This window comes from Salminus brasiliensis, chromosome 19 (genome assembly GCF_030463535.1).
Source record: "Salminus brasiliensis chromosome 19, fSalBra1.hap2, whole genome shotgun sequence".
Classification (NCBI taxonomy): Eukaryota; Metazoa; Chordata; class Actinopteri; order Characiformes; family Bryconidae; genus Salminus; species Salminus brasiliensis.
Genome location: NC_132896.1, coordinates 7250037 through 7269446, shown reverse-complemented (window position 1 = coordinate 7269446; position 19410 = coordinate 7250037). Strand labels below are relative to the sequence as shown.

Below are 19410 nucleotides of genomic sequence, written 5' to 3'. Positions count from 1 at the left end.
TACACTATTCTTATTTTACTATTAATTTGACTTCTGGTCTGGAATGCTGTCCTTGTTTCTGTCCTTGCCCTTGTAGGACATTAAAGGACCCAGTGAGGACATATAGACCCTCAAACTGGGACAAATGCCATTCATTTTATTGTGACTCTGGTTGGCTTTGCAAATTCCTGTTCCACCTTAAATGTGCAGCAATTACAGTAGCGCATGATTAGTTGCACAGCTGTACAGATGTTACATTTCTATAAATGCTTATATCATTATATATGTACATAATAGTTTGTTTACAGATGTCTACATATGGATGATTACAGATTTTTTAACAGCTCTTTATTACTTTTTAACTTGTTATTCTTTATTTTATTTATTGTTTAGTGTATTTTTCTCTCTGTTACATGTCATACTTGTGTTGCTCTCAACAAGTAGAATTCCTTGTATGTGTAACATACTACAAAATTCTGATTCTGATACAGGGATCTGGATTTTCACATGCAGGGGATGTGAATAGGGCACGGCATGTTCACAGGAGATGGTCACAAACAGGTCACAACTGAGAGCAGTAGGATTATATAGACTATGTTATGGTGGGCTTGTGTTTACTGTTGAGAATTAAACTATAAGATGTTTTTGTAAAGGCTATTATTACATTATATTAGTATTTAAAAACATATAATTGAGTCTACCTGATCCTACAGATACAAGTGTTGGGTCTTCAGCCTAAAACTAACCTTTTCATCAGAACTCTTTTAACACACTTTCTAAACAGGCCATGGAGCTGTTCAATCAGTAAAACCTCCTTCTCTCATATCTGGAAAATGCTGGTATTAAATGAGTTAATAATCAGTAATATCCAGTTAACTAATTCATGCTCACTCTATTATAATTTACATCATTAATGTGGTACGCTATATTTCTTATAGTATTAGCATTAGTGAGTAGTGCTGTGTGCATGAACACTATTAACTGACTGTTGATTTTTTTTTTAGTGTTAATACATCCTGTACATCAACAGATCTTTATTCATTAATGGCTAATATTCAACATTTACAAATAAAAATTTTCATTGCAACATTCAAAGCTATGAACTGGTTACATTTTCCATATAAACACTGTTTGTACAAAATCTGTAACACAGGCTATATGGAATACTTTCATCCCATCGTATGATATAAAGTACAACTTTACAGGTTCAAAAAATTGAACAGAAATAAAAATAAAAATAAAAGATAAAACCTAATCCATACAAAAGGTGAGACCAAGTGAAAGGAAAAGAGAGGAAATACAAGAATACTAGTTGACTTTCTAAAACTGGTCACTAGGCAATCCATCGAAACTTAGAAAATGCAATTGCCTAAAATGAGCAACTTTTATAGCATAGGCATATGTGAACACAACTGCAACACTATTAATAAGGTAGTTCACACAAGCAATGTACTAACGGCCACCATTTACAAACTCATGCCCGAGTTCATCTGAGATGCTTCTACTGGGGTCACGTCCCTCTTCAGGATTTAAAACTGTGCTTATTCACAACATATCAATAAGAACATTGCCAGGATGTGAAGTCATTTCAGACTGTGCATAAGTGAAGGACTACACTAGCGAATGTGAGCTAATGTGGGAAACACTAAAAAATAAAAGGTGCTACAAAGGGTTCTCTGAGCGATGCTTTTCAACCACGTTGGAAGAAACTTTACATCAAGTCAGGGTTCCTCAAACCTTTAAACGGTTCTACCCACATTCAACGAAAGTGGGTCCTCTCTGTGGCACCTTCATTTGTGAGTGTGTAGTGTTCACTATTCTGTGCAACTTCAAATGACAGGAACAGTTCATTAAAACTCAACTAATCTTTACTTAAATCAACTCATCATTCTCACTTTAGTGTCTCTGCAGGATCTGCTAGCTGTGTTTCCCAAAAAGAGGATTAAATCCATGTGGTAAAAAGTGGAAATCTGAAAAACACTGTGTATAAACTGTAAATATGTGTGGGGATACAGGAATGCGGGAAGCAGGGATGCTGAGGGAGCTACAGAACCTCCCAGGTTTCAGGAACAGCAACTGCTGAAAATCTGTAGTATCAGAGCGTCTGTGTGCAGTTTCACTACATTATATATATATATCTCATGTCTAAAAAATGTATATAAATAAAATACAGATACAGGAATTTTACCATATTTCACCAGGGGTCACCAAATGTCAATGATCCAACAGGATATCAATAATTAGGGCTGCACAATATATAGTTTTAGCATCGCCATCGCAATGTGGGCATGGCAATAGGATGTGCAATGTCACAGTAGGCAAATTTTACTTTTTTTTCTGCTTGATACAAAAGGAAAATTCACACTGTTCTCCTTATCCATGACAGATCTACCAGAGGCAGCTTATACCTGCCCAATACCTTTCATTTTACTTATAAACTGCATTATAAATAAAGTGCATTATAAATATCGTGAAATGTAGGATTATTGACCTCAGGGGAAAATCTGGTGAAAAATATTTTGCAGAAAGAAAGACTACTGCAATGCCATTTTTTTGTTGTTTTTTTTTTTCATTTTGTGCAGCCCTATTAATAACACACTCTGTGTTTCCAAGTTTAGAGTAAAATAAATAAAACTGGGCAGACACAATTTCATCATTGGCAATGAGAACGGTGTGAATTTTCCTTTTGTATCAAACAGCCAAACAGTTATTTATATTTTGCCTGATGTGACACTGGTGGCAATGTTTCAACACCTACAGCATGTTCTCATCTCCTACAATGTAAAACTGCTCACTGTTTTAGTTCCAGTTTTATTTATTTATTTGTTTTTTAAAAAAACAACATGTCCTCCTTGGTGTGTTCTTGAGTGTTGAAATCTTCAGCGTGTAGCCGAGACCACTCAGAGTGTCCCATTCAAATAAACATCGAACACACATCAACGTCATAAAGAACCATCTTTTGGTTCCATAAAGAACCATGTTTGTAGTAGTGAACAGTTATGTGTCAGTTATGTGTGTATACGGTCGTCTCTCGTGACATTATATGGCGCACGCTATTTGATGCAAGTTCAAAATATTAAAAAATTCAATAAAAATAACAAAAAACATTAAATCAAATTTTGCTAAAAAATTTCAGCACCCTGAACATTCCCACATCCTTGATTGAGTAAGTTCTTGGAATTCTTTTGCACCTAACGGATACAAAGGTTATGCTTTCTCAAACGCTAATATAACTATAATTAGTAGCAGCAGCTATTCATCAAATCCTGCATATACACAGTTGTTAGGCTAAGCTCCAGAAACTGATGCATCAATATATACCCCACTGGATAAGTACACTCTCCCAAAAACTGTACTATACTGTCCTATTCTGGGTCCATCAAGGGTACATCTTCAGTGCCTTTGGTTGGGATACATAATTAGACCATTTTCCAATGCAATGATAATGTTATCTGTGTCACCAAACAAGTCTGAGTCCAAACGTCCCCTCTCTACTCCAGCTATTTCACCAAGTTCATTATGAAAAGGTACAAATGTGCAACTTTTCACTCTGAAAAAGGAAAGTTATATAAAACTCTGTTAAAGAACCTAAAGGAACCCTGTTGTAAGTTTAAGAGGTACATTTCCATTGTTTGTACCTCGGGGGGCCTATAACATACCTACCCAGTGCCCTTCATTTCTGACAGTGTGGGAGAAGCTCGGTGTTAAATGACAGTAATGATCATTTAGTTTAACCTGGATACAGATCTGGCAGTGAAATAGCTCCCCAATCATCACAGGTTATACTTCAGAATCTTTTCTTTTCAAACACTCGTTACTTAAACTCTCTTTTACAAACACTGTACAGCCCACTGGCATCAAATGTTAATATAGCTTTAGTCGAGTCTGTAAGAACACGGAAAGAAATATCACTTTCTCTATTAGGAATTAGGAATGTCTGTTAGGAATGTTAAGTGTTAGAAAGGAAATCTTGACTGGGACACTGAATAAAGAAAAAAAATCAGAATATACATTCTTTAAGAAAAAAATCATGACAGTTATAAATAAAAAAGACATATATAAAAATGGCAAAAACAATGTACAGTATTTGTTTAATTTCTGTGGTTGCCATGAAGGGCCCCAAACCGAGGTTCTTCCGGCAGTTGAAACTGGTTCAATTGTACAGATTGAGGCTGTGTCCCAATTGTGCACTAAACACCAATATTATAGATCACTGACTTATGTACTAATCTTAATAGTGTGGGTTTAGCAGGTGGGTACACCAAATAGTAACGGTCTAACTAGTTTTCTACGGACTGGAAATGACTGATGAAGCGCTGTTACGCCCACATCCATCACTGCATAGTCATAGAAAGGTGTTTACAAAGTGAAGGCCCCTTCGTATACAGCCCATAAATGCAGCCCATGTTCTGAGCAATTTGGAGGACGCAACTGATGAATCCGTCCCGGCCCTCGGTTACCCACAGTTCTCTGTGCACATGCGAAGCGCGGAAAAAAGGTAAAAGCACCACAAAAATGGTGAAAAAACGAAGCCTCCAGAGCAGAGTTTGAGTTTGTTTAAAATGTTAGTTTTCATAATTATAATTAATTTCTGTGAAACACAAAAGCGAATGAGTTACAATTACAAGAGGCAGGATCTTTCTGGTGAGGTCACCACGCAGCCTGGTTAGACTGTTTGTGTGACCAATAAGTTACTAAGTAGGAGTTTTCATAGGACAGTCTTAGAGAGGACCCGTCCCACCTCAGCTGCAGCCTAGATTTTAGAACCCAGCGGTTATCCAAACTTGTCCTAAACGTGAGTAGCTTCTCCCTTTGCGATTCACACTGCACTCAAAAACTGACCAGTTCTGAGTATGTAGCTTAACTCTGACACTTGTGTCTATACTGCATACCTCATACTCAAAACCTGGTTAGTTTCAGTAATTAGTACACAATTGGGACACACCCTGAGTTTTGTGCAGGCCCACCGAGACAGCTCTCCTCTTAGCTTAGCATGAGGCCACGTTGCCTATATAATCTCCAGGAACGATGTTCATAAAAGTCGGCGTCTCCACATTGATCCTAGAATAACCGCGACAGTTTAGCTAATTCCGCCGCCAAAGGAGCAGCTGAAGCAACCGCATTTGACATCTCTAAAATCTGAGGAAAAAAAAACTACACACTCGCTTTAAACCCGGAGGGCCTGTTTTGTGCTACAAACATCAAACTCTTGAGGAAACTACACTGGTTATATTGCTTGATGCTGTACATGCCTCATGCTATCTTAGTCTATGCCTCGGCACACTGTATAAAAAGCACATTATCAAGCACGAGCATTCACGCTTACGCGAGTTAAGCTTCCCTAACTACTCTCACCGACAGAAATGTTAATACTGTTTCGTATCTTTGGCACAATACTCGGAGACCACACAACTTCATTACATGGCACGATTAACGGTCAGGCAGGTTCCGCAGATACAAGGCTACATTAGAAAGAAACACTAAGAAAGATGTAGCACCTTTCAGCCATTCCAGTACAAAGTACAAAGCGGTTAAAACAAGTCGCAGGTCTAGCTGCACGTCTTTGTCCATGTAAGGCCTAAAAACAGTGCCGTCGCGTACGGTGAATACTGTACAGATGTGGGATTTGTACATCTATCAAAAATACCTTGCTAGCAATGTGCCCCGGGAACGTTGCTCTAAGTGGGATGTGGACCTGCCAGATCTAAAGGTTTAACTGTAAACTATATGCCCTTTTTTTAGATTATAGTTCTAATCTCTTCATGGCTATGCTTGTACATCGGTATGGTCAGCCAACAATAACGTGTGCTAATGGAAAATATGCCAATATGCCATATAAAAAGCCCTGAGTCAATTCAAGTTCAGCTGTAGCATCTCATCAAGATAACTGAATTTGAATTGAACCAGACCCAAACGAATGGCGTAAAAGGCCATCCACGAAAAAAAAAAATTAAAAATAGCAGAGCTAATGGTTTTAAAAGGAAAAAAAAAAACACAGCAGTACATCTGCAAACATAAAAAGGCCTTTTTTTCCAACACATGCCCACGGGACGACTGCCACTACAACAGAAACGGAAATAGAAAGGGTTAATTTCCATTTTAAGGTAATACAAAAAAATAAAACTGCATCTATAAAAAGTAATCCTGCTCTCCGTCAAACGACCCATAGTAAGAGTTTCTAGGTTTCGGGTGGAGCTCCGCCGCCACCACCACCACCGCAGCTGCTGCTGTGATGTAGGTTGCCCTTGAAAATGCAGAAAGCCTACAGCTGGGACACTTTCCTAGGCGTCAGTCTGTGCCTGGGCTCCGAGTGGATCCTCTGTGTGCGGCTGAGCTGAGGTTTGGAGGGCAGGTTGGGGTTGTCTGCGCTGGGCGGGACTGAGAGGCTGTGGGGTAGAGGCGTGGCCCGCCGTGGGTTGTTCCGCTCGTAGACGCTGTAAGGGGGCGGGGTTTTGCTGCCCCGGCGGACGGGGTTATCCGATGGGGCGGTGGGGGGCAGGGTCGGCTCGACCGAAGGCAGCTCCATCCCGCAGGTTTCAGACACGCTGCAGCGGCTCAGCGAGGAGATCCCGCTGCTGTAGCTGCCCGAGCGGGCTGGAGAATGTGACGCCAGGCTGCCCACTGGCAGGCCGTCAGTGGGGGACGGGGTGAGGGGTGGAGCCGTGGTCTGTAGAGGGAACAGGATGGATGTTATTGACATGGTCCAGGCTGTACAGAACTGTTCATAAATGTACTAAGTATAAGGAAATGAATCTATGAAACTAGAAAGTTATGATGCTAAGCAACCTATACCTACACTATATGTCCAAAAGTATACAGACACTCCTTCTAATGAGCAAATTTAGCTCATGGGACGCTCCAGAGAAGCAGCACATAAGCCTAAGGTCACTATGACCAATCCCAAGTGTCAGCTAGAATAAGAAGCAGTGAAGGATGAATTGAAGGGGCATTTTGCAATCCACCATTATCTGGTGTAAAGCCTTCCCAGAACAGCAGAGGCTGTTCTGGCAGCAAAGGAGGACAAAGATACAATGAATGGGTAGGTGTCTACAAACCTTTGGACATGGTGATAATGTATGTATATGTCAAGGGTTGGTATGTCAGTCAGTCACTTATACACTCATGAGGATTCTCCACACAGGGAGTACTCTAGTAGCTCTTGCGTGTGTCATTGAAAGAGAGGAACCTGGTGGGAACCCACAGCAACAGGATCTGGGAGGTGACTACAGGCAAAAAAGCCATTGGGGTGCAGTAAGAGTCTGGGGGGTGATGCCCACCTTTTGAGGAGATCTTGCAGTTGGCATAGGAGACAGAGATCTTATGTTCTTGCCTAGAAGTGGTACAAACACAGGGGACAGGCCAAGGCACGTGTCAATACATAGAACATATGAAACATGATGCGCTGGGAAACAACCGTAAACAGCCGTACCTGTTTCTGCATTAGGGGGATTTGCCTCAGGTCGTGGCAGACTGGTGTCTATCTGAAACGGCATCATTCTCTGCAAGCGGGAAACACAAACGGATCGTGTCACGTGTAACACACCCCTCCACTCCCAGAGTGAAATCTACTGCCCATGGCGTGACTTCACCTACCTGCGTGGGGTCCAGCGGGCTGGGGAATATACCACTGCATAGTCTGTCTCTGGGAGACAGGCACGTATTATCTCTGCTGTGCTTATGCTTGTCTGACGGCAGCGGAGATGAGGACGGAAGAGAATCTAGGGTTGAGACATGGATCAGCGGTCAAATAGCAGGTAAACACCATCCTATTCATTCATCATAGATACATGTTTGCATGATAGACTCCATGATAAGAACAGTGCTTACCATGATTGTCTCAAACAACCTAAAATTACAGGTGACTTTTCTGTACCACTACCTGCCAGGGCAACCGTGTCAAAAAATTAAGTTCTTTCCCCCAAAACATTCTACAGGGGTGTAATTCTACTTCAGGTCAAACACAGAGAGAGAGTGCATACTGTTGCCACATCAAGAAAACATGGTGCTGTGCCTTCTCAAACACATAGAGCTGAACTAATGCTGGAACTGTGTTGATAAATACTCCGGCAGATCGTGTTAAAGGTTTGAGCGTCCACTGTCATTGCCAACGGAAGTCTCCTAATGCATGCCTTTGAGGCACTGCTGGCTGAAAAAGGCTGGGTTTAAAAGGTGGAGAACAGCCTACGCAAATCTGGAGGCCACTAGTTGCTCAAACACACAAACTGAGAGTAATGTAGATTCAGCCGTACCTCCAGTAAGCCAGGTATGTAATACTGCATTGATATTATGGGCTTTCAGACCTGTATGTGTGTGTGTGTGTGTGTGTGTGTGTGTGTGTGTGTGTGTGTGTGTGTGTGAGGTGACCGTACAGGAGATTTGATTTCGGTTTGATTTGATATTTCTGTGAAATGTCTGCCTTAAACATGACATTCAAACTGCAATAACACTGCTTTCACAGCAGCGTTCTGAAGAGCTTTGGGAGAACGAACGCAGGCTACTGCTTGGCACAGCGATAACTAATGGAGACCACTTCCACTGCCCACCCACATGCACTCACCTCTATTGCTTGAGGGCGCTGAGCTGGTCACATTGTGGGAACCGGAGTGGTTGGAGCTGAGGCTTGAGGTAGATGGACTCGGCTAAAGCAAGAGGAAATGACAAGACCAAAAAGCTATATGTGGGAGTATGCCTTACACTATACAGTGAGTCCAAGAAGTATTTGATCCCTTGCTGATTTTCTTTGTTTGCCCACTAATAAAGACACTATCCTTCTGCACTTTTAATGGTAGATATATTCTAACATGGAGAGACAGAATATCAAGACAAAAATCCAGAATATAATTTTAAAGAATATATTTTAATTAATTTGTATTTCAATGAGGAAAATAAGTATTTGATCCCTCTTGCCAAACACACTCAATACTTAGTGGCAAAGCCTTTGTTTGCAAGCACAGCGGTGAGACGTTTGTTGTAGTTAACCACAAGTTTAGCACACACACCAGGGGGAATTTTGGCCCACTCTTCTTTGCAGATCCTCTCTAAATCATGAAGGTTGGTGGGCTGTCGCTTGGCAACTCTGACCTTCAGCTCCCTCCATAGATTTTCGATCGGATTGAGGTCTGGCGACTGGCTGGGCCACTCCATGACCTTAATGTGATTTTTCTTGAGCCAATCCTTTGTTGCCTTTGCTGTATGTTTAGGGTCGTTATCATGTTGGAAGACCCAACCACGGCCCATTTTCAGATCCCTGGCAGAGGGGAGGAGGTTGTCCCTCAGGATTGTGCGGTACATGGCTCCATCCATCTTCCCAGTGATGCGGTGAAGTAGCCCTGTACCCTTGGCAGAGAAACACCCCCAAAACATTATGCTTCCACCTCCATGCTTGACGGTGGGCACAGTGTTCTTGGGGTCATAGGCAGCATTTTTCTTCCTCCACACATGGCGGGTGGAGTTGAGGCCAAAAAGTTCAATTTTGGTCTCGTCTGACCACAAAACCTTCTCCCAATAACTTGGTTCATCTTTCAAATGATCATTGGCATACTTGAGGCGCGCCTCCACATGTGCTCTCTTCAGCAGGGGTACCTTTCGGGCACTGCAGGATGTGAATCCATTGTTGCGCAAAGTGTTGCCAATTGTTTCCTTGCAAACTGTGGTCCCAGCTGCCTTCAGGTCATTTGCTAACTCCTGCCGAGTGGTTGCAGGACGATTTCTGACTGTTCTCAGCATCATTGCCACCCCACGAGGCGAAATCTTCTTTGGAGCACCGGGCCGAGGTCTGTTGATTGTCATGTTATACTCTTTAAACTTTCTGATAATTGCACCAATAGTTGTTACTTTCACATCCAACACCTTACTAATCTTTTTGTAGCCCATTCCAGCTTTGTGAAGGTCAACAATTCTGACTCTGAGGTCCTGTGACAGCTCTTTGGTTTTACCCATGTTGGAGACTTGAAATCTGTGTGATCTGTCTGATTCTGTGGACAGGTGTTTTTCACACAAGTGATTAGTGAGAACAGGTGGCTTCAGGTCAGGTAACAAGTTGATTGGGAGTGTCTAACTGGTCTGTAAAAGCCAGAACTGCTAATGAATACTAAGGGATCAAATACTTATTTCACTCCATGAAATACAAATCAATTAATATATATTCCTTAGATTTATTTTCTGGATTTTCTTTTTAATATTCTGTCTCTCCATGTAAGAATACATCTACCATTAAAAGTATAGAATGATCATGTCTTTATTAGTGGGCCAACGAAGAAAATCAGCAAGGGATCAAATACTTCTTGGACTCACTGTATGTCCAAAAGTATACAGACACCCCTTCTAATGAGTGAATACAGCTCATTTAAAGTGCACCCATTGCTGCCATTATTTCGTACTGTTTAAGATACACTGAGAAACAATCCACTACAGCAGCAGTGGAGCACACACCTGCATGTTGAAGACTTCGTCCGAGCTCTCTGATTGGCCAGTGATGTTGCTTACGTCATTAGAGGCTTGAGATGACAGTGAGGATGAGGAGTAGCGATTAACAGCTGGGTAACTGAGGGGGCTGAGAGAACAGGGATAGCAGGATCATTCACAGTTGTTTCACATATAGCACCTTGACTTCCACACACCTGGACTGGGTAGACCTCCTGGGTCCCCCACATGGTGTATACGACGTGAACTGCTATATGAAATGCTTTTTTCTAGGCTTTAAATTGACACAGCAATTTTATTTATAAACACTGCAGAAGATTTCATTACTGCTTGGTCAAAGGGCTGAGTTACTGAATACATGGCTGAGGGTTCAATACCTGGGCCAACTAAGCTGCCACTGTTGGGCCCTTGAGCAAGGTCCTTAACACTGCACACTCCAAAGAAAGGACTGACCCTGAGCACTGACCCTTGCGTTCTAAGCTGAGATATGTCTTTGTATATGTCAAAGAAGGCACATTATAAATTTTAATTATATATATATATATATATATATATATATATATATATATATATATATATATATGTATATATATATATATATATATATATATATATATATATATATAAACACAGAATTTAACATTACAGACCTGCGCCTTGCCACTATTCGGCCTCCTTCTGGACTGATTGCATTTGGCACGGGGGTCCTGCAAGTGCGGGGACTGCCATTGGCGAAATGCAGAGGACTGACGCGCACATACGCAGGAAACTCCTGTGGCTGGAAAATAGAAGAGTAAGAGAGAATGGTGCGCTGGTTTTAATCAACAGCATCTATTTAATCAAACGTGCCTAATAATCTGATCAACTATTGCCCACTTTATTAGAAACCTCTACCTTGTAGCCCCACTTGACTTATGTACAGTCAGAAGCCCATTTGCGTTAATGGTGAGTTTCAAACCACGGAGACTGTAATGACCGGTTGACACGGATGTGTGTAAAAACCCCACAGCACTTCTGTGGTCAGAAACTGATCAATGATGAATGGAAGTAGGAAGTGGGTGGCAAGTTGTGCATAGCAACAGATGGGATACAGTCCTATATAGTGGACCTATAAGGCACTCAAAAATGGGCAGCGAGTGGTGGCGGGAGCACGTAATGACGCAGATGGTGAGAGTATGAGTCATTCTGTGAGTCAACCGTGAGCACCTTTCATGTCTGTGGGATATCATTTAAATCTTAAAGCTTTATTTTAGCTGCCTTTTTTGATATTGATATCACCATAATACATTTTTCTTAAGGTTTGACCCTTTATAGTCAGGAGATACGTAAGAGAAATAGGCATTTATTCCAAATATAATAAAACTGCTCCACTTTTATTAGGAAAATTTTTAGGTTTTGTCTATGACTTCCATTTTACATACAACAAGCATGTTAAAAAAAAAGTATGAACTGGATTTACACACATAACTACTGGATGTACTAGAACACACAAAGAATATGCACACCCCACTGTAGATCCTATGGTGTTTTTCAAATGTAAAGCTCATTGGTTTCAGAGCTGCCTGTGCAGATGGACAGACTCGTTAAATAATGGCACTATAGATGTTATGGTGCAAATGACATTGACGTGAGAGACACTGTTTATGAATGTTTACACTAACTAATGAGGCATTACTTACATTTTTAACATTTGTACATCTGTCACCAAATTGGGAGCTATACATAGCTAACGCATGCAATCTCAGTAGCTCAAAAGCTCCTCTTTTCCAGGGTTTCATCAATATTTCCAGGGCATTTTAAACGAGTTTCTCCTTTTCAGGGGTTTAACAATGACTGGGAAAATAGTTTCTAAATTTCCAGGTTTTCCAAAAAGCATTGATTGTGAAATAGTTCTCTTTGTATGTGTTTAAAATGGTTGGTGTGGCGCAATAGATATACACCAATAAGAGTCCTTGGGCAAGACTCCTAACACTCCTCGCTCACCTCTGTAATACGAGTAACCTTGTAAGTCGCTCTGGATAAGACCATCAGCTAAATGCCATAAATGTAAATATAAAATAAAGTAACGTAACTATTTAAGAAATGTATAATTTATAATGTTTTATTTAACAAGGAAAATATGCTAGAAGTTTGTAAGTTCTATCCTCATTTGTTTTTCTAAATATCTGTTGAGGAGCTGGGTCTCAGTCAGGAGTGTATTAATTAATGATCATCAGCGTTACTCCAGCATCACCGCTTCAAATTTTAATAGAGGTCTTTCAATAAAACATGATGTCATGTTTAGGGAAATGCAATTCCAAAGATACCCGTGTGCTAGCTTGTTCTAAGCCTCCATGTGGAAATATTGACCTCTCCATGCAATATTCATACATTAAAATATGCATTTAACACAAACCCACACATACACTATATGGACAAAAGTACTGGGACACCTGCTCATTTATTGTTTCATCCGAAATCGAGAGTATTAAAGAAAAAAGCATGGTATTTGGAGCATTGCTGTGAGGATTTGATTGATTTGTGAGGACAAATTCGATTCTAGCTGTAGTTTCTTACAGTCTTAAAAAAATTTTCAATTTCATGGTGTGATATGTGCCCGCAACTAATGGAGGACTTGAACTGTGTGTGAAATGATGAATCTTCAGAGCGATTGCCATTAGACTGACCTGTATGCCCAGACTGGATCGCATCACATGAAACTGGTCAACAAGCTTCTTGTGCAGTGGACGCATGTCCTGTGGAACAAACTTCTCATGCACAGCCAGTCCGTACTCCAGAATATGTGCCTGCAGCAGAAAGAGGCATGTATCAAATCAAACACACGTCTGGCTAAACACCTTTGAAGTAGAGCTGGGCAATATGATGATATTTTATTGTATGGAGACAACAATCTGCTTTTCTAAGCATTTCGAGGAGACTGTTGGTACCTAATAAACACTGATCAGCTGCAGGTTTCATTACAGACTGTGTAATTAGGCTGGATTAAACAGATGAAGAGTATCTGAACAGTAGTTTATAAGAATCTGTCGCTACTCATGTTTGTAGTCTGTGAAAAAAAAAATAAAAAAAAATAATTATATATATATATATATATATATATATATATATATATATATATATAGATATATGTGTGTGTGTGTATCGATATATAATATATTTAAATATCTTGATTTTTTTTTTTTTTTACCATATCGCCCAGCCCTACCCTAAAGTAAGCTACAGATTTCCTGCCGTAAATGTTACCTGCTCGAACATGAGCTCACGGAGACGTGTGATCTTATCTCCATCCTCCGGGTGATTGGAAATGTAATCTTTCGCAAAGAAAGCCTGCAATAAAACACAGCCAGGAGTGAAAGCCTGCAAACACACTTCCAATAAGTGTTCCGTCTCGAAAGGATGGTGTATTATGAATGACTGGTGTGAGTTGAGAGAACACAGCCACTGAAAAATTCAGATGCTGAGTAAAAACAAACCAGTACAACTAGAGCGATGTTGCAGGAGCACTGGTGAGGCACCGGATCATCGAACCTATCTAACTACTCTGTTGATCAACAAAACACCATGGAAGCAGTGTGCCTAACAGCAGGCCGGCTCAACAGCTACAGCAGCTCTGGAACTTCGCAGTGCATGTTGGGCTTTCGGAGGACCCCTGCCGACAGCTCTTCTCTTTTAATTGCCTTTGTGTCACAAGCCCATAAAAAGCCAGTGCCTAACATGCAGTTGCCTGGCAACTGTCTAATACTCCTATACAGTGTGAGGGTAAAGTATAGTCATTAAATATCCACTGCATGCTTTATGCAAGATATGCCTACGAGCAGTAAGCACAGTCCTGTCTTTCATTCATTTAGCCAGCAAAGTGCTTCAATAGTAGGGAGATAAAGCCCTGTTTTGAGTCAAATAGGCTGAAATTTGCAAAAGATAATAGAAACCCAATCATTATCTACATTTTGCATGACACTGTATGCTAAAGAGCTCTAAAGGTGGTTTCTTTGTAGCTTCTAAATCACACTGACTAAGAAAGGTCTTTATTGAACGCTTTCTCAGTCCAGAAAGTTTAGGCCAAGCCTTATTTTACATCTGAAAATGATGGGTTGACAAGAGGGGGTCCAAAGCAGTTCATCTAAAATGTTGGGTTAACATGTAATGCAGGTGCAAGGGTTAAAAAAACAAAACAAGTACATACACTGCGGGAAATATCTTGAAGATGTTCTGTTGATGCTTTACTGACATTCAGTAGATTTACTGTTCATCTGTACACAAAACCTAACCCTAACCCTGGCCCTAATCCTGACCTTAACCTCAACCCAAAACCTAACCCTGGCCCTAATCCTGACCTTAACCTCAACCCAAAACCTAACCCTGGTCCTAATCCTGATCTTAACCTAAACCCAAAACCTACTGCTAACCCCAGCCCTAATTCTGACCTTAACCTCAACCCAAAACCTAACCCTAACCCTGGTCCTAATCCTGACCTTAACCTTAACCCAAAACCTACTGCTAACCCCGGCCCTAATTCTGACCTTAACCCCAACTCAAAACCTAACCCTAACTCTGTTCCTAATCCTGACCTTAACCTTAACTCAAAACCTTACCCTAGCCCTGGTCCTAATCCTAACCTTAACCTCAACCCAAAACCTAACCCTGGTCCTAATCCTGACCTTAATCTCAACCCAAAACCTCCTGGCCCCTTAACCTCAGCTAATCCAGTTAGGATCCAGTTCCAGGCTGGTGTCAGCAGCAGCAGGTCTATCGCAGCTGATTGAGGATGGTGAGATGGTCTGCACTAGACCTCTTAGATGATCAGTGATTTCTCAGGTGAACATCCACAGATCTGAACTCTCTACTGAATGTTCAGATGTTGCTAAATCGCTGATCTGTGGTTGACGTGTTACTGAGAGTCTGATGAAAGTGTATTTCATCCAAAACGACCAATTTAAATAAAGAGCCATTACGTTTTTAAAGGGAATGTTGCTATTTTTCAGCTCTTACAGAAGGAAAGAGAAAAAGCTGCAGCCTTTTCTAACTGGAAAGAGGAACAGCTCTTTATGGCCGAGGAATTGAATGTCTCACCTAATGGTTGGGATCAGAAATGAAATACAACAAAAAAACGATTCTGATCAATTGGTTAGGAGGACATACCAGCAGGAAACAGATTTACACATCATACACAAAATTAGAGATGTATACTTCTGAAAACCACATCACCATTCAAAACGCTCTGATTTGGGGGAGCCAACCAAACTACTCTCCAACAAAATGAACTTTCTGCGCCTCCGCCTCCATAAAGGTGGCAGGTAAATGTGCCGTGTCTGCGTTACCTCCTGGTAGCGAGCGAGTCCTCCATTCACCGCCGCATCGATGACTCCATTCAGGCACATGGTGAGAGGGTTGATGTTCTGCATCTGCCGCGTCTGGCACTGAGCGATCAAGGTGCGCAGCTGCAGAGTCTTATTCTCTATCACCTCACTGGCGTTCTCCAGAGGACTCATCTCCACCTGCAGAGCACGTACAGATCACCCACGGGCCGCACAACTTACACTCACGCACATCTCTTTAATAATGTACACACTGTAGAGAAGATACGCTGGACTCGCTGCTGGAGTAAGCAATAGTTCTATTAAGAGAGGCACAAGAGTGGATCACTGTACTGTAGGAGGAACTGGAGGATGATAATGTGGATTTTACTGTTAACAGAGATTAAGCTTTAGATGAGTCTTTTAAGTGCATACTTTAAGGTGCTAGTGATGCAAACATCTCAGTCATTTTCCTAGGTTTCATTCTTGTAAAAAAAAAAGGGTGATCTAATGATCAGAGATACTGTACTGTTCTGCTGTAAACTATTTTAATGGAGCATTACAGAAGAAGCTTTTCCATATTTAGTCGTATGTAAATGATTGAATAACTCTGAATTACTGAAATGACACTTTCTTTATTTTTTAAGTATAATAATAAATGAATCCTCTACATAAAATAATCTGTACATCTCTACATAGAAGTATGGCATTTTTCTTTTAAATTCTTACAAATTTCAACGTCTCCCAAGTGGCACAGCTGTCTAAGTGCTGACCCTATCAGCAGCAATTTAGTTCATGGCCAGGGTCCCACACAGCATATAACTGGCCTCACCCTATCTCGGTGAGTTCGATGGCCCTTCTTCTACCCAATCACTCAAGGCAATGCTAGTAAGTACTGGCATCTGATGTTAACTGATGTAACGGAACGGGTGGACAGAGCTTTCCTCCAATCGTGTTGAGTCGTATGTTCAAATAAATATATTTTACAATTATAATTTTTTTTTAAATGAATTCTCCAGTTTATTGCAGACCTCTCCATGGCTTTTAGGTAATGAACTGCAGGCAAAACTCACTCTTTTTTTTTACGTAGTACCTTATTTTTTGGTAAATTCTGTCCATTTAATGTATGTTTTTAAGAACTGGTTAAGGGATGTAGTGTCACAAAGCTGTTGGGGAGGTCAATCCTGATCAGTAGATTATTTATGAGGACATCAATGGTACCAAATTCATGAGATCATGTCTAACACAATTTTTAAAGACACCACAACAGCATTTAAATGCAAAGATCATGAAAGTTTTCATTTGAGCACTTTTTACTTGCGACCAAAAGTCACTGTAAATGACTCATAGAAATGACTCAGCAACAGACTCATAGAAAACGTCAAAAACTGTAATGTATCAGTAGCAAAGACAGAGGTTAGGAGATGTTCGTCTCTCACCAGTTCCCGTTTCTCCACCTCAAACCAGCGAGAGATGCCTGGGAGACTCTGAGCCAAGCTCAGTGTAGTCCTCTCCACCCACAGACTCTGCACACATACACAGACACACACAGACACACACACACACACACACAACAATCTCAGTATCCTCCAAATGCTGTATCATTATCCCAAAGAAAGCAAAACCCTTAACTATCTCAACCAGCAACATCCACTCCAGTGTGTGTGTGCAATATTTCAGCCAAATCTGAGCTGACAGTACAAGGCCTTGTCCTGCTGTGTGTTTAGAGGCTGCGAGGCGTGCGGGCTGTCTCAGGAGGGACAGGGGAAGTGCTGAGGCTGACTTCTCAGCTCTTGAGTTTGGTCTGAGGCTAACCATGTGCGTGTGTGTGTGTGTGTGTGTGTGTGCATGTGAGGGATCAGACGAAAAACCCCCGCGCTGTTTAATTAGCCTCAGCAGAAGCAGAGTGAAGCGAAGTGTGGAGCCCAGAGCACACCTGAGTGCATCAACATATATCAGAGAGAGAGGGACTGATATGTGAGGAAGGAGTGAAACTTACTGTCTTGGAAATATACACTATATGGGCAAAAGTAATGGGACACCTAGTAATCTAAAAGGTGTTTACAGGTGTAGCCAGGCAGTCTGCCTTTACACACATTAGTGAAATAGGATGCTAACACTGCAAAAACAAGCCAGCTGGTGAAGTGTCTTCCCTCCTAGATCTTCCACCAGAGTGGTATGAGCTGAGAGTGGTATTACTGAACAGTAGAAGCGTTTAGGAACCACAGAGAGAAACCCAGCCACCAAGTATCAGACCACGTAAAGTTACAGAGCAGTCACCAACTCTGCCGACTCACTAACTGCAGAGCTCCAGACCTGCTGTTAGAGCTGCAAATGGAGGATCAGCTCCATATTAATGCCTATACATTCACAATGGTGACATCAGAAAAGCTAAAATGTCCCAATACTTTTGTCCATATAGTGTAGTCTCCCTACTATGTAGTATATTAAAGACACAGTTTGCTTATTATTGAAGTGAATCTTAATGAGCAGTCATTTCTTCTTCACCCAAAGTTTCAACAAGATGTTGGTGTCCTACACTGCAACATCATCTCAACAAGCTAAAAATCCAAGAATTTCCAATATTTTGCATTATGAGATGTTGCAAAATATTAAGTATTATTGAACATATTCCTTTAATTTAAATCTGCCAATAGATTAAGTCAGTTTCCAGTACATGAAGTGACCCACAATAAGGTAAACAAGGACACACAGTGTCACTGATGCAAAGCACCAATAGCTATTTGAGCACTAACAGCATTCACTCCTTTCGGAGAATCTTCAGCCTGCTAAACTTGAGCGCCTGAGTTACAAGCCAGATTCATGAGGTGCAGCATAGTCTGTTATAGCTTAGTAGTTAACACTGTTCCCCTCCACATGGAAGAGAGAGGTTTGAGAAAGGCTCTTTGCAGTTCATTTGTAACACAATCAAATGGAAGGCTGCTTTGAATGCTGCTTTAAAAAGTTCCTCACTAATTTATACAAACATTCGGGCCATCACACATTTGCCTTACACCACATCAAGCTGTTAAGTTACCTCGAATAGACCTGCTTTAATGGTGTCATCACAGCTGTTGGAGCACCAAACCACAAACCACATTTTTTTTGTTCCATCTAAGCTCCCTGAAGCAGGCCTTTAACAACACGTAGTACCTGGTAGAGGTTTGCAAGAGATAGTGAGAGCTAAGTCAGACCAAAACTGAGGACATCCTGGTGAGGGCCCAAGAAAGTGGTTGGGGAAACACTGATTAAAAAATGGACAAAGGTGTGTAGTAGATAGTAGAAGGCATCTTGATGTGCCTTTGGGGTAAGGGTGAAACTACAAGTGTAATTTACGGTTGAATTTGTAGCTTTAACAACACTGCCAGCTGGACTGCAGTGTGTGTATGTGTGTGTGTGTGTGTGTGTGTGTGTGTGTGTGTGTGTTTGTGAGATGAGAGTCCCACCTTGAACTCGTTCTCTTTGTCCTTGGTGCCCTTGTGGAAGGGTCTGTCATAGCGAAACCTCCAGATGTGATTAACTTTGTAGAAGCTTTTAATGTTGTTGGGCACACCGTCTCTCTGCAGGACGTCCTGATTGTCAGGGACAGGGCTGACCGCGTAGATCTGCAGGTCTGAGCCAGCGCCAGTTAAGGAGAGTGCACAGATTCAGTCGAGATATAATGCAGCCTTTGCAGAGGAGTTTATGAGAGCAGTGCCAGCAAGTCTGGCAGCCT

General features: G+C 41.3%; 1 protein-coding gene across 2 annotated transcripts in view; it reads right to left on the bottom strand.

Annotated features, from left to right (window-relative positions):
• Positions 1-998: 998 nt before the first annotated feature.
• The window catches only part of dock4a (dedicator of cytokinesis 4a), a 99221-nt gene continuing 80809 nt past the window's right edge, over positions 999-19410 (bottom strand). For both annotated transcript variants that reach the window (XM_072664322.1, XM_072664323.1), the window contains 12 exons: positions 19142-19308; positions 17135-17221; positions 15720-15896; positions 13645-13728; positions 13068-13187; positions 11052-11179; positions 10411-10531; positions 8537-8618; positions 7573-7697; positions 7409-7478; positions 7257-7309; positions 999-6646 (listed from right to left, as the gene is read on the bottom strand). In XM_072664322.1, the coding sequence (XP_072520423.1) occupies positions 6242-6646; positions 7257-7309; positions 7409-7478; positions 7573-7697; positions 8537-8618; positions 10411-10531; positions 11052-11179; positions 13068-13187; positions 13645-13728; positions 15720-15896; positions 17135-17221; positions 19142-19308 (1619 nt within the window). In that variant the 3' untranslated portion in view covers positions 999-6241. The remainder of the gene's footprint in view (positions 6647-7256; positions 7310-7408; positions 7479-7572; positions 7698-8536; positions 8619-10410; positions 10532-11051; positions 11180-13067; positions 13188-13644; positions 13729-15719; positions 15897-17134; positions 17222-19141; positions 19309-19410) is intronic.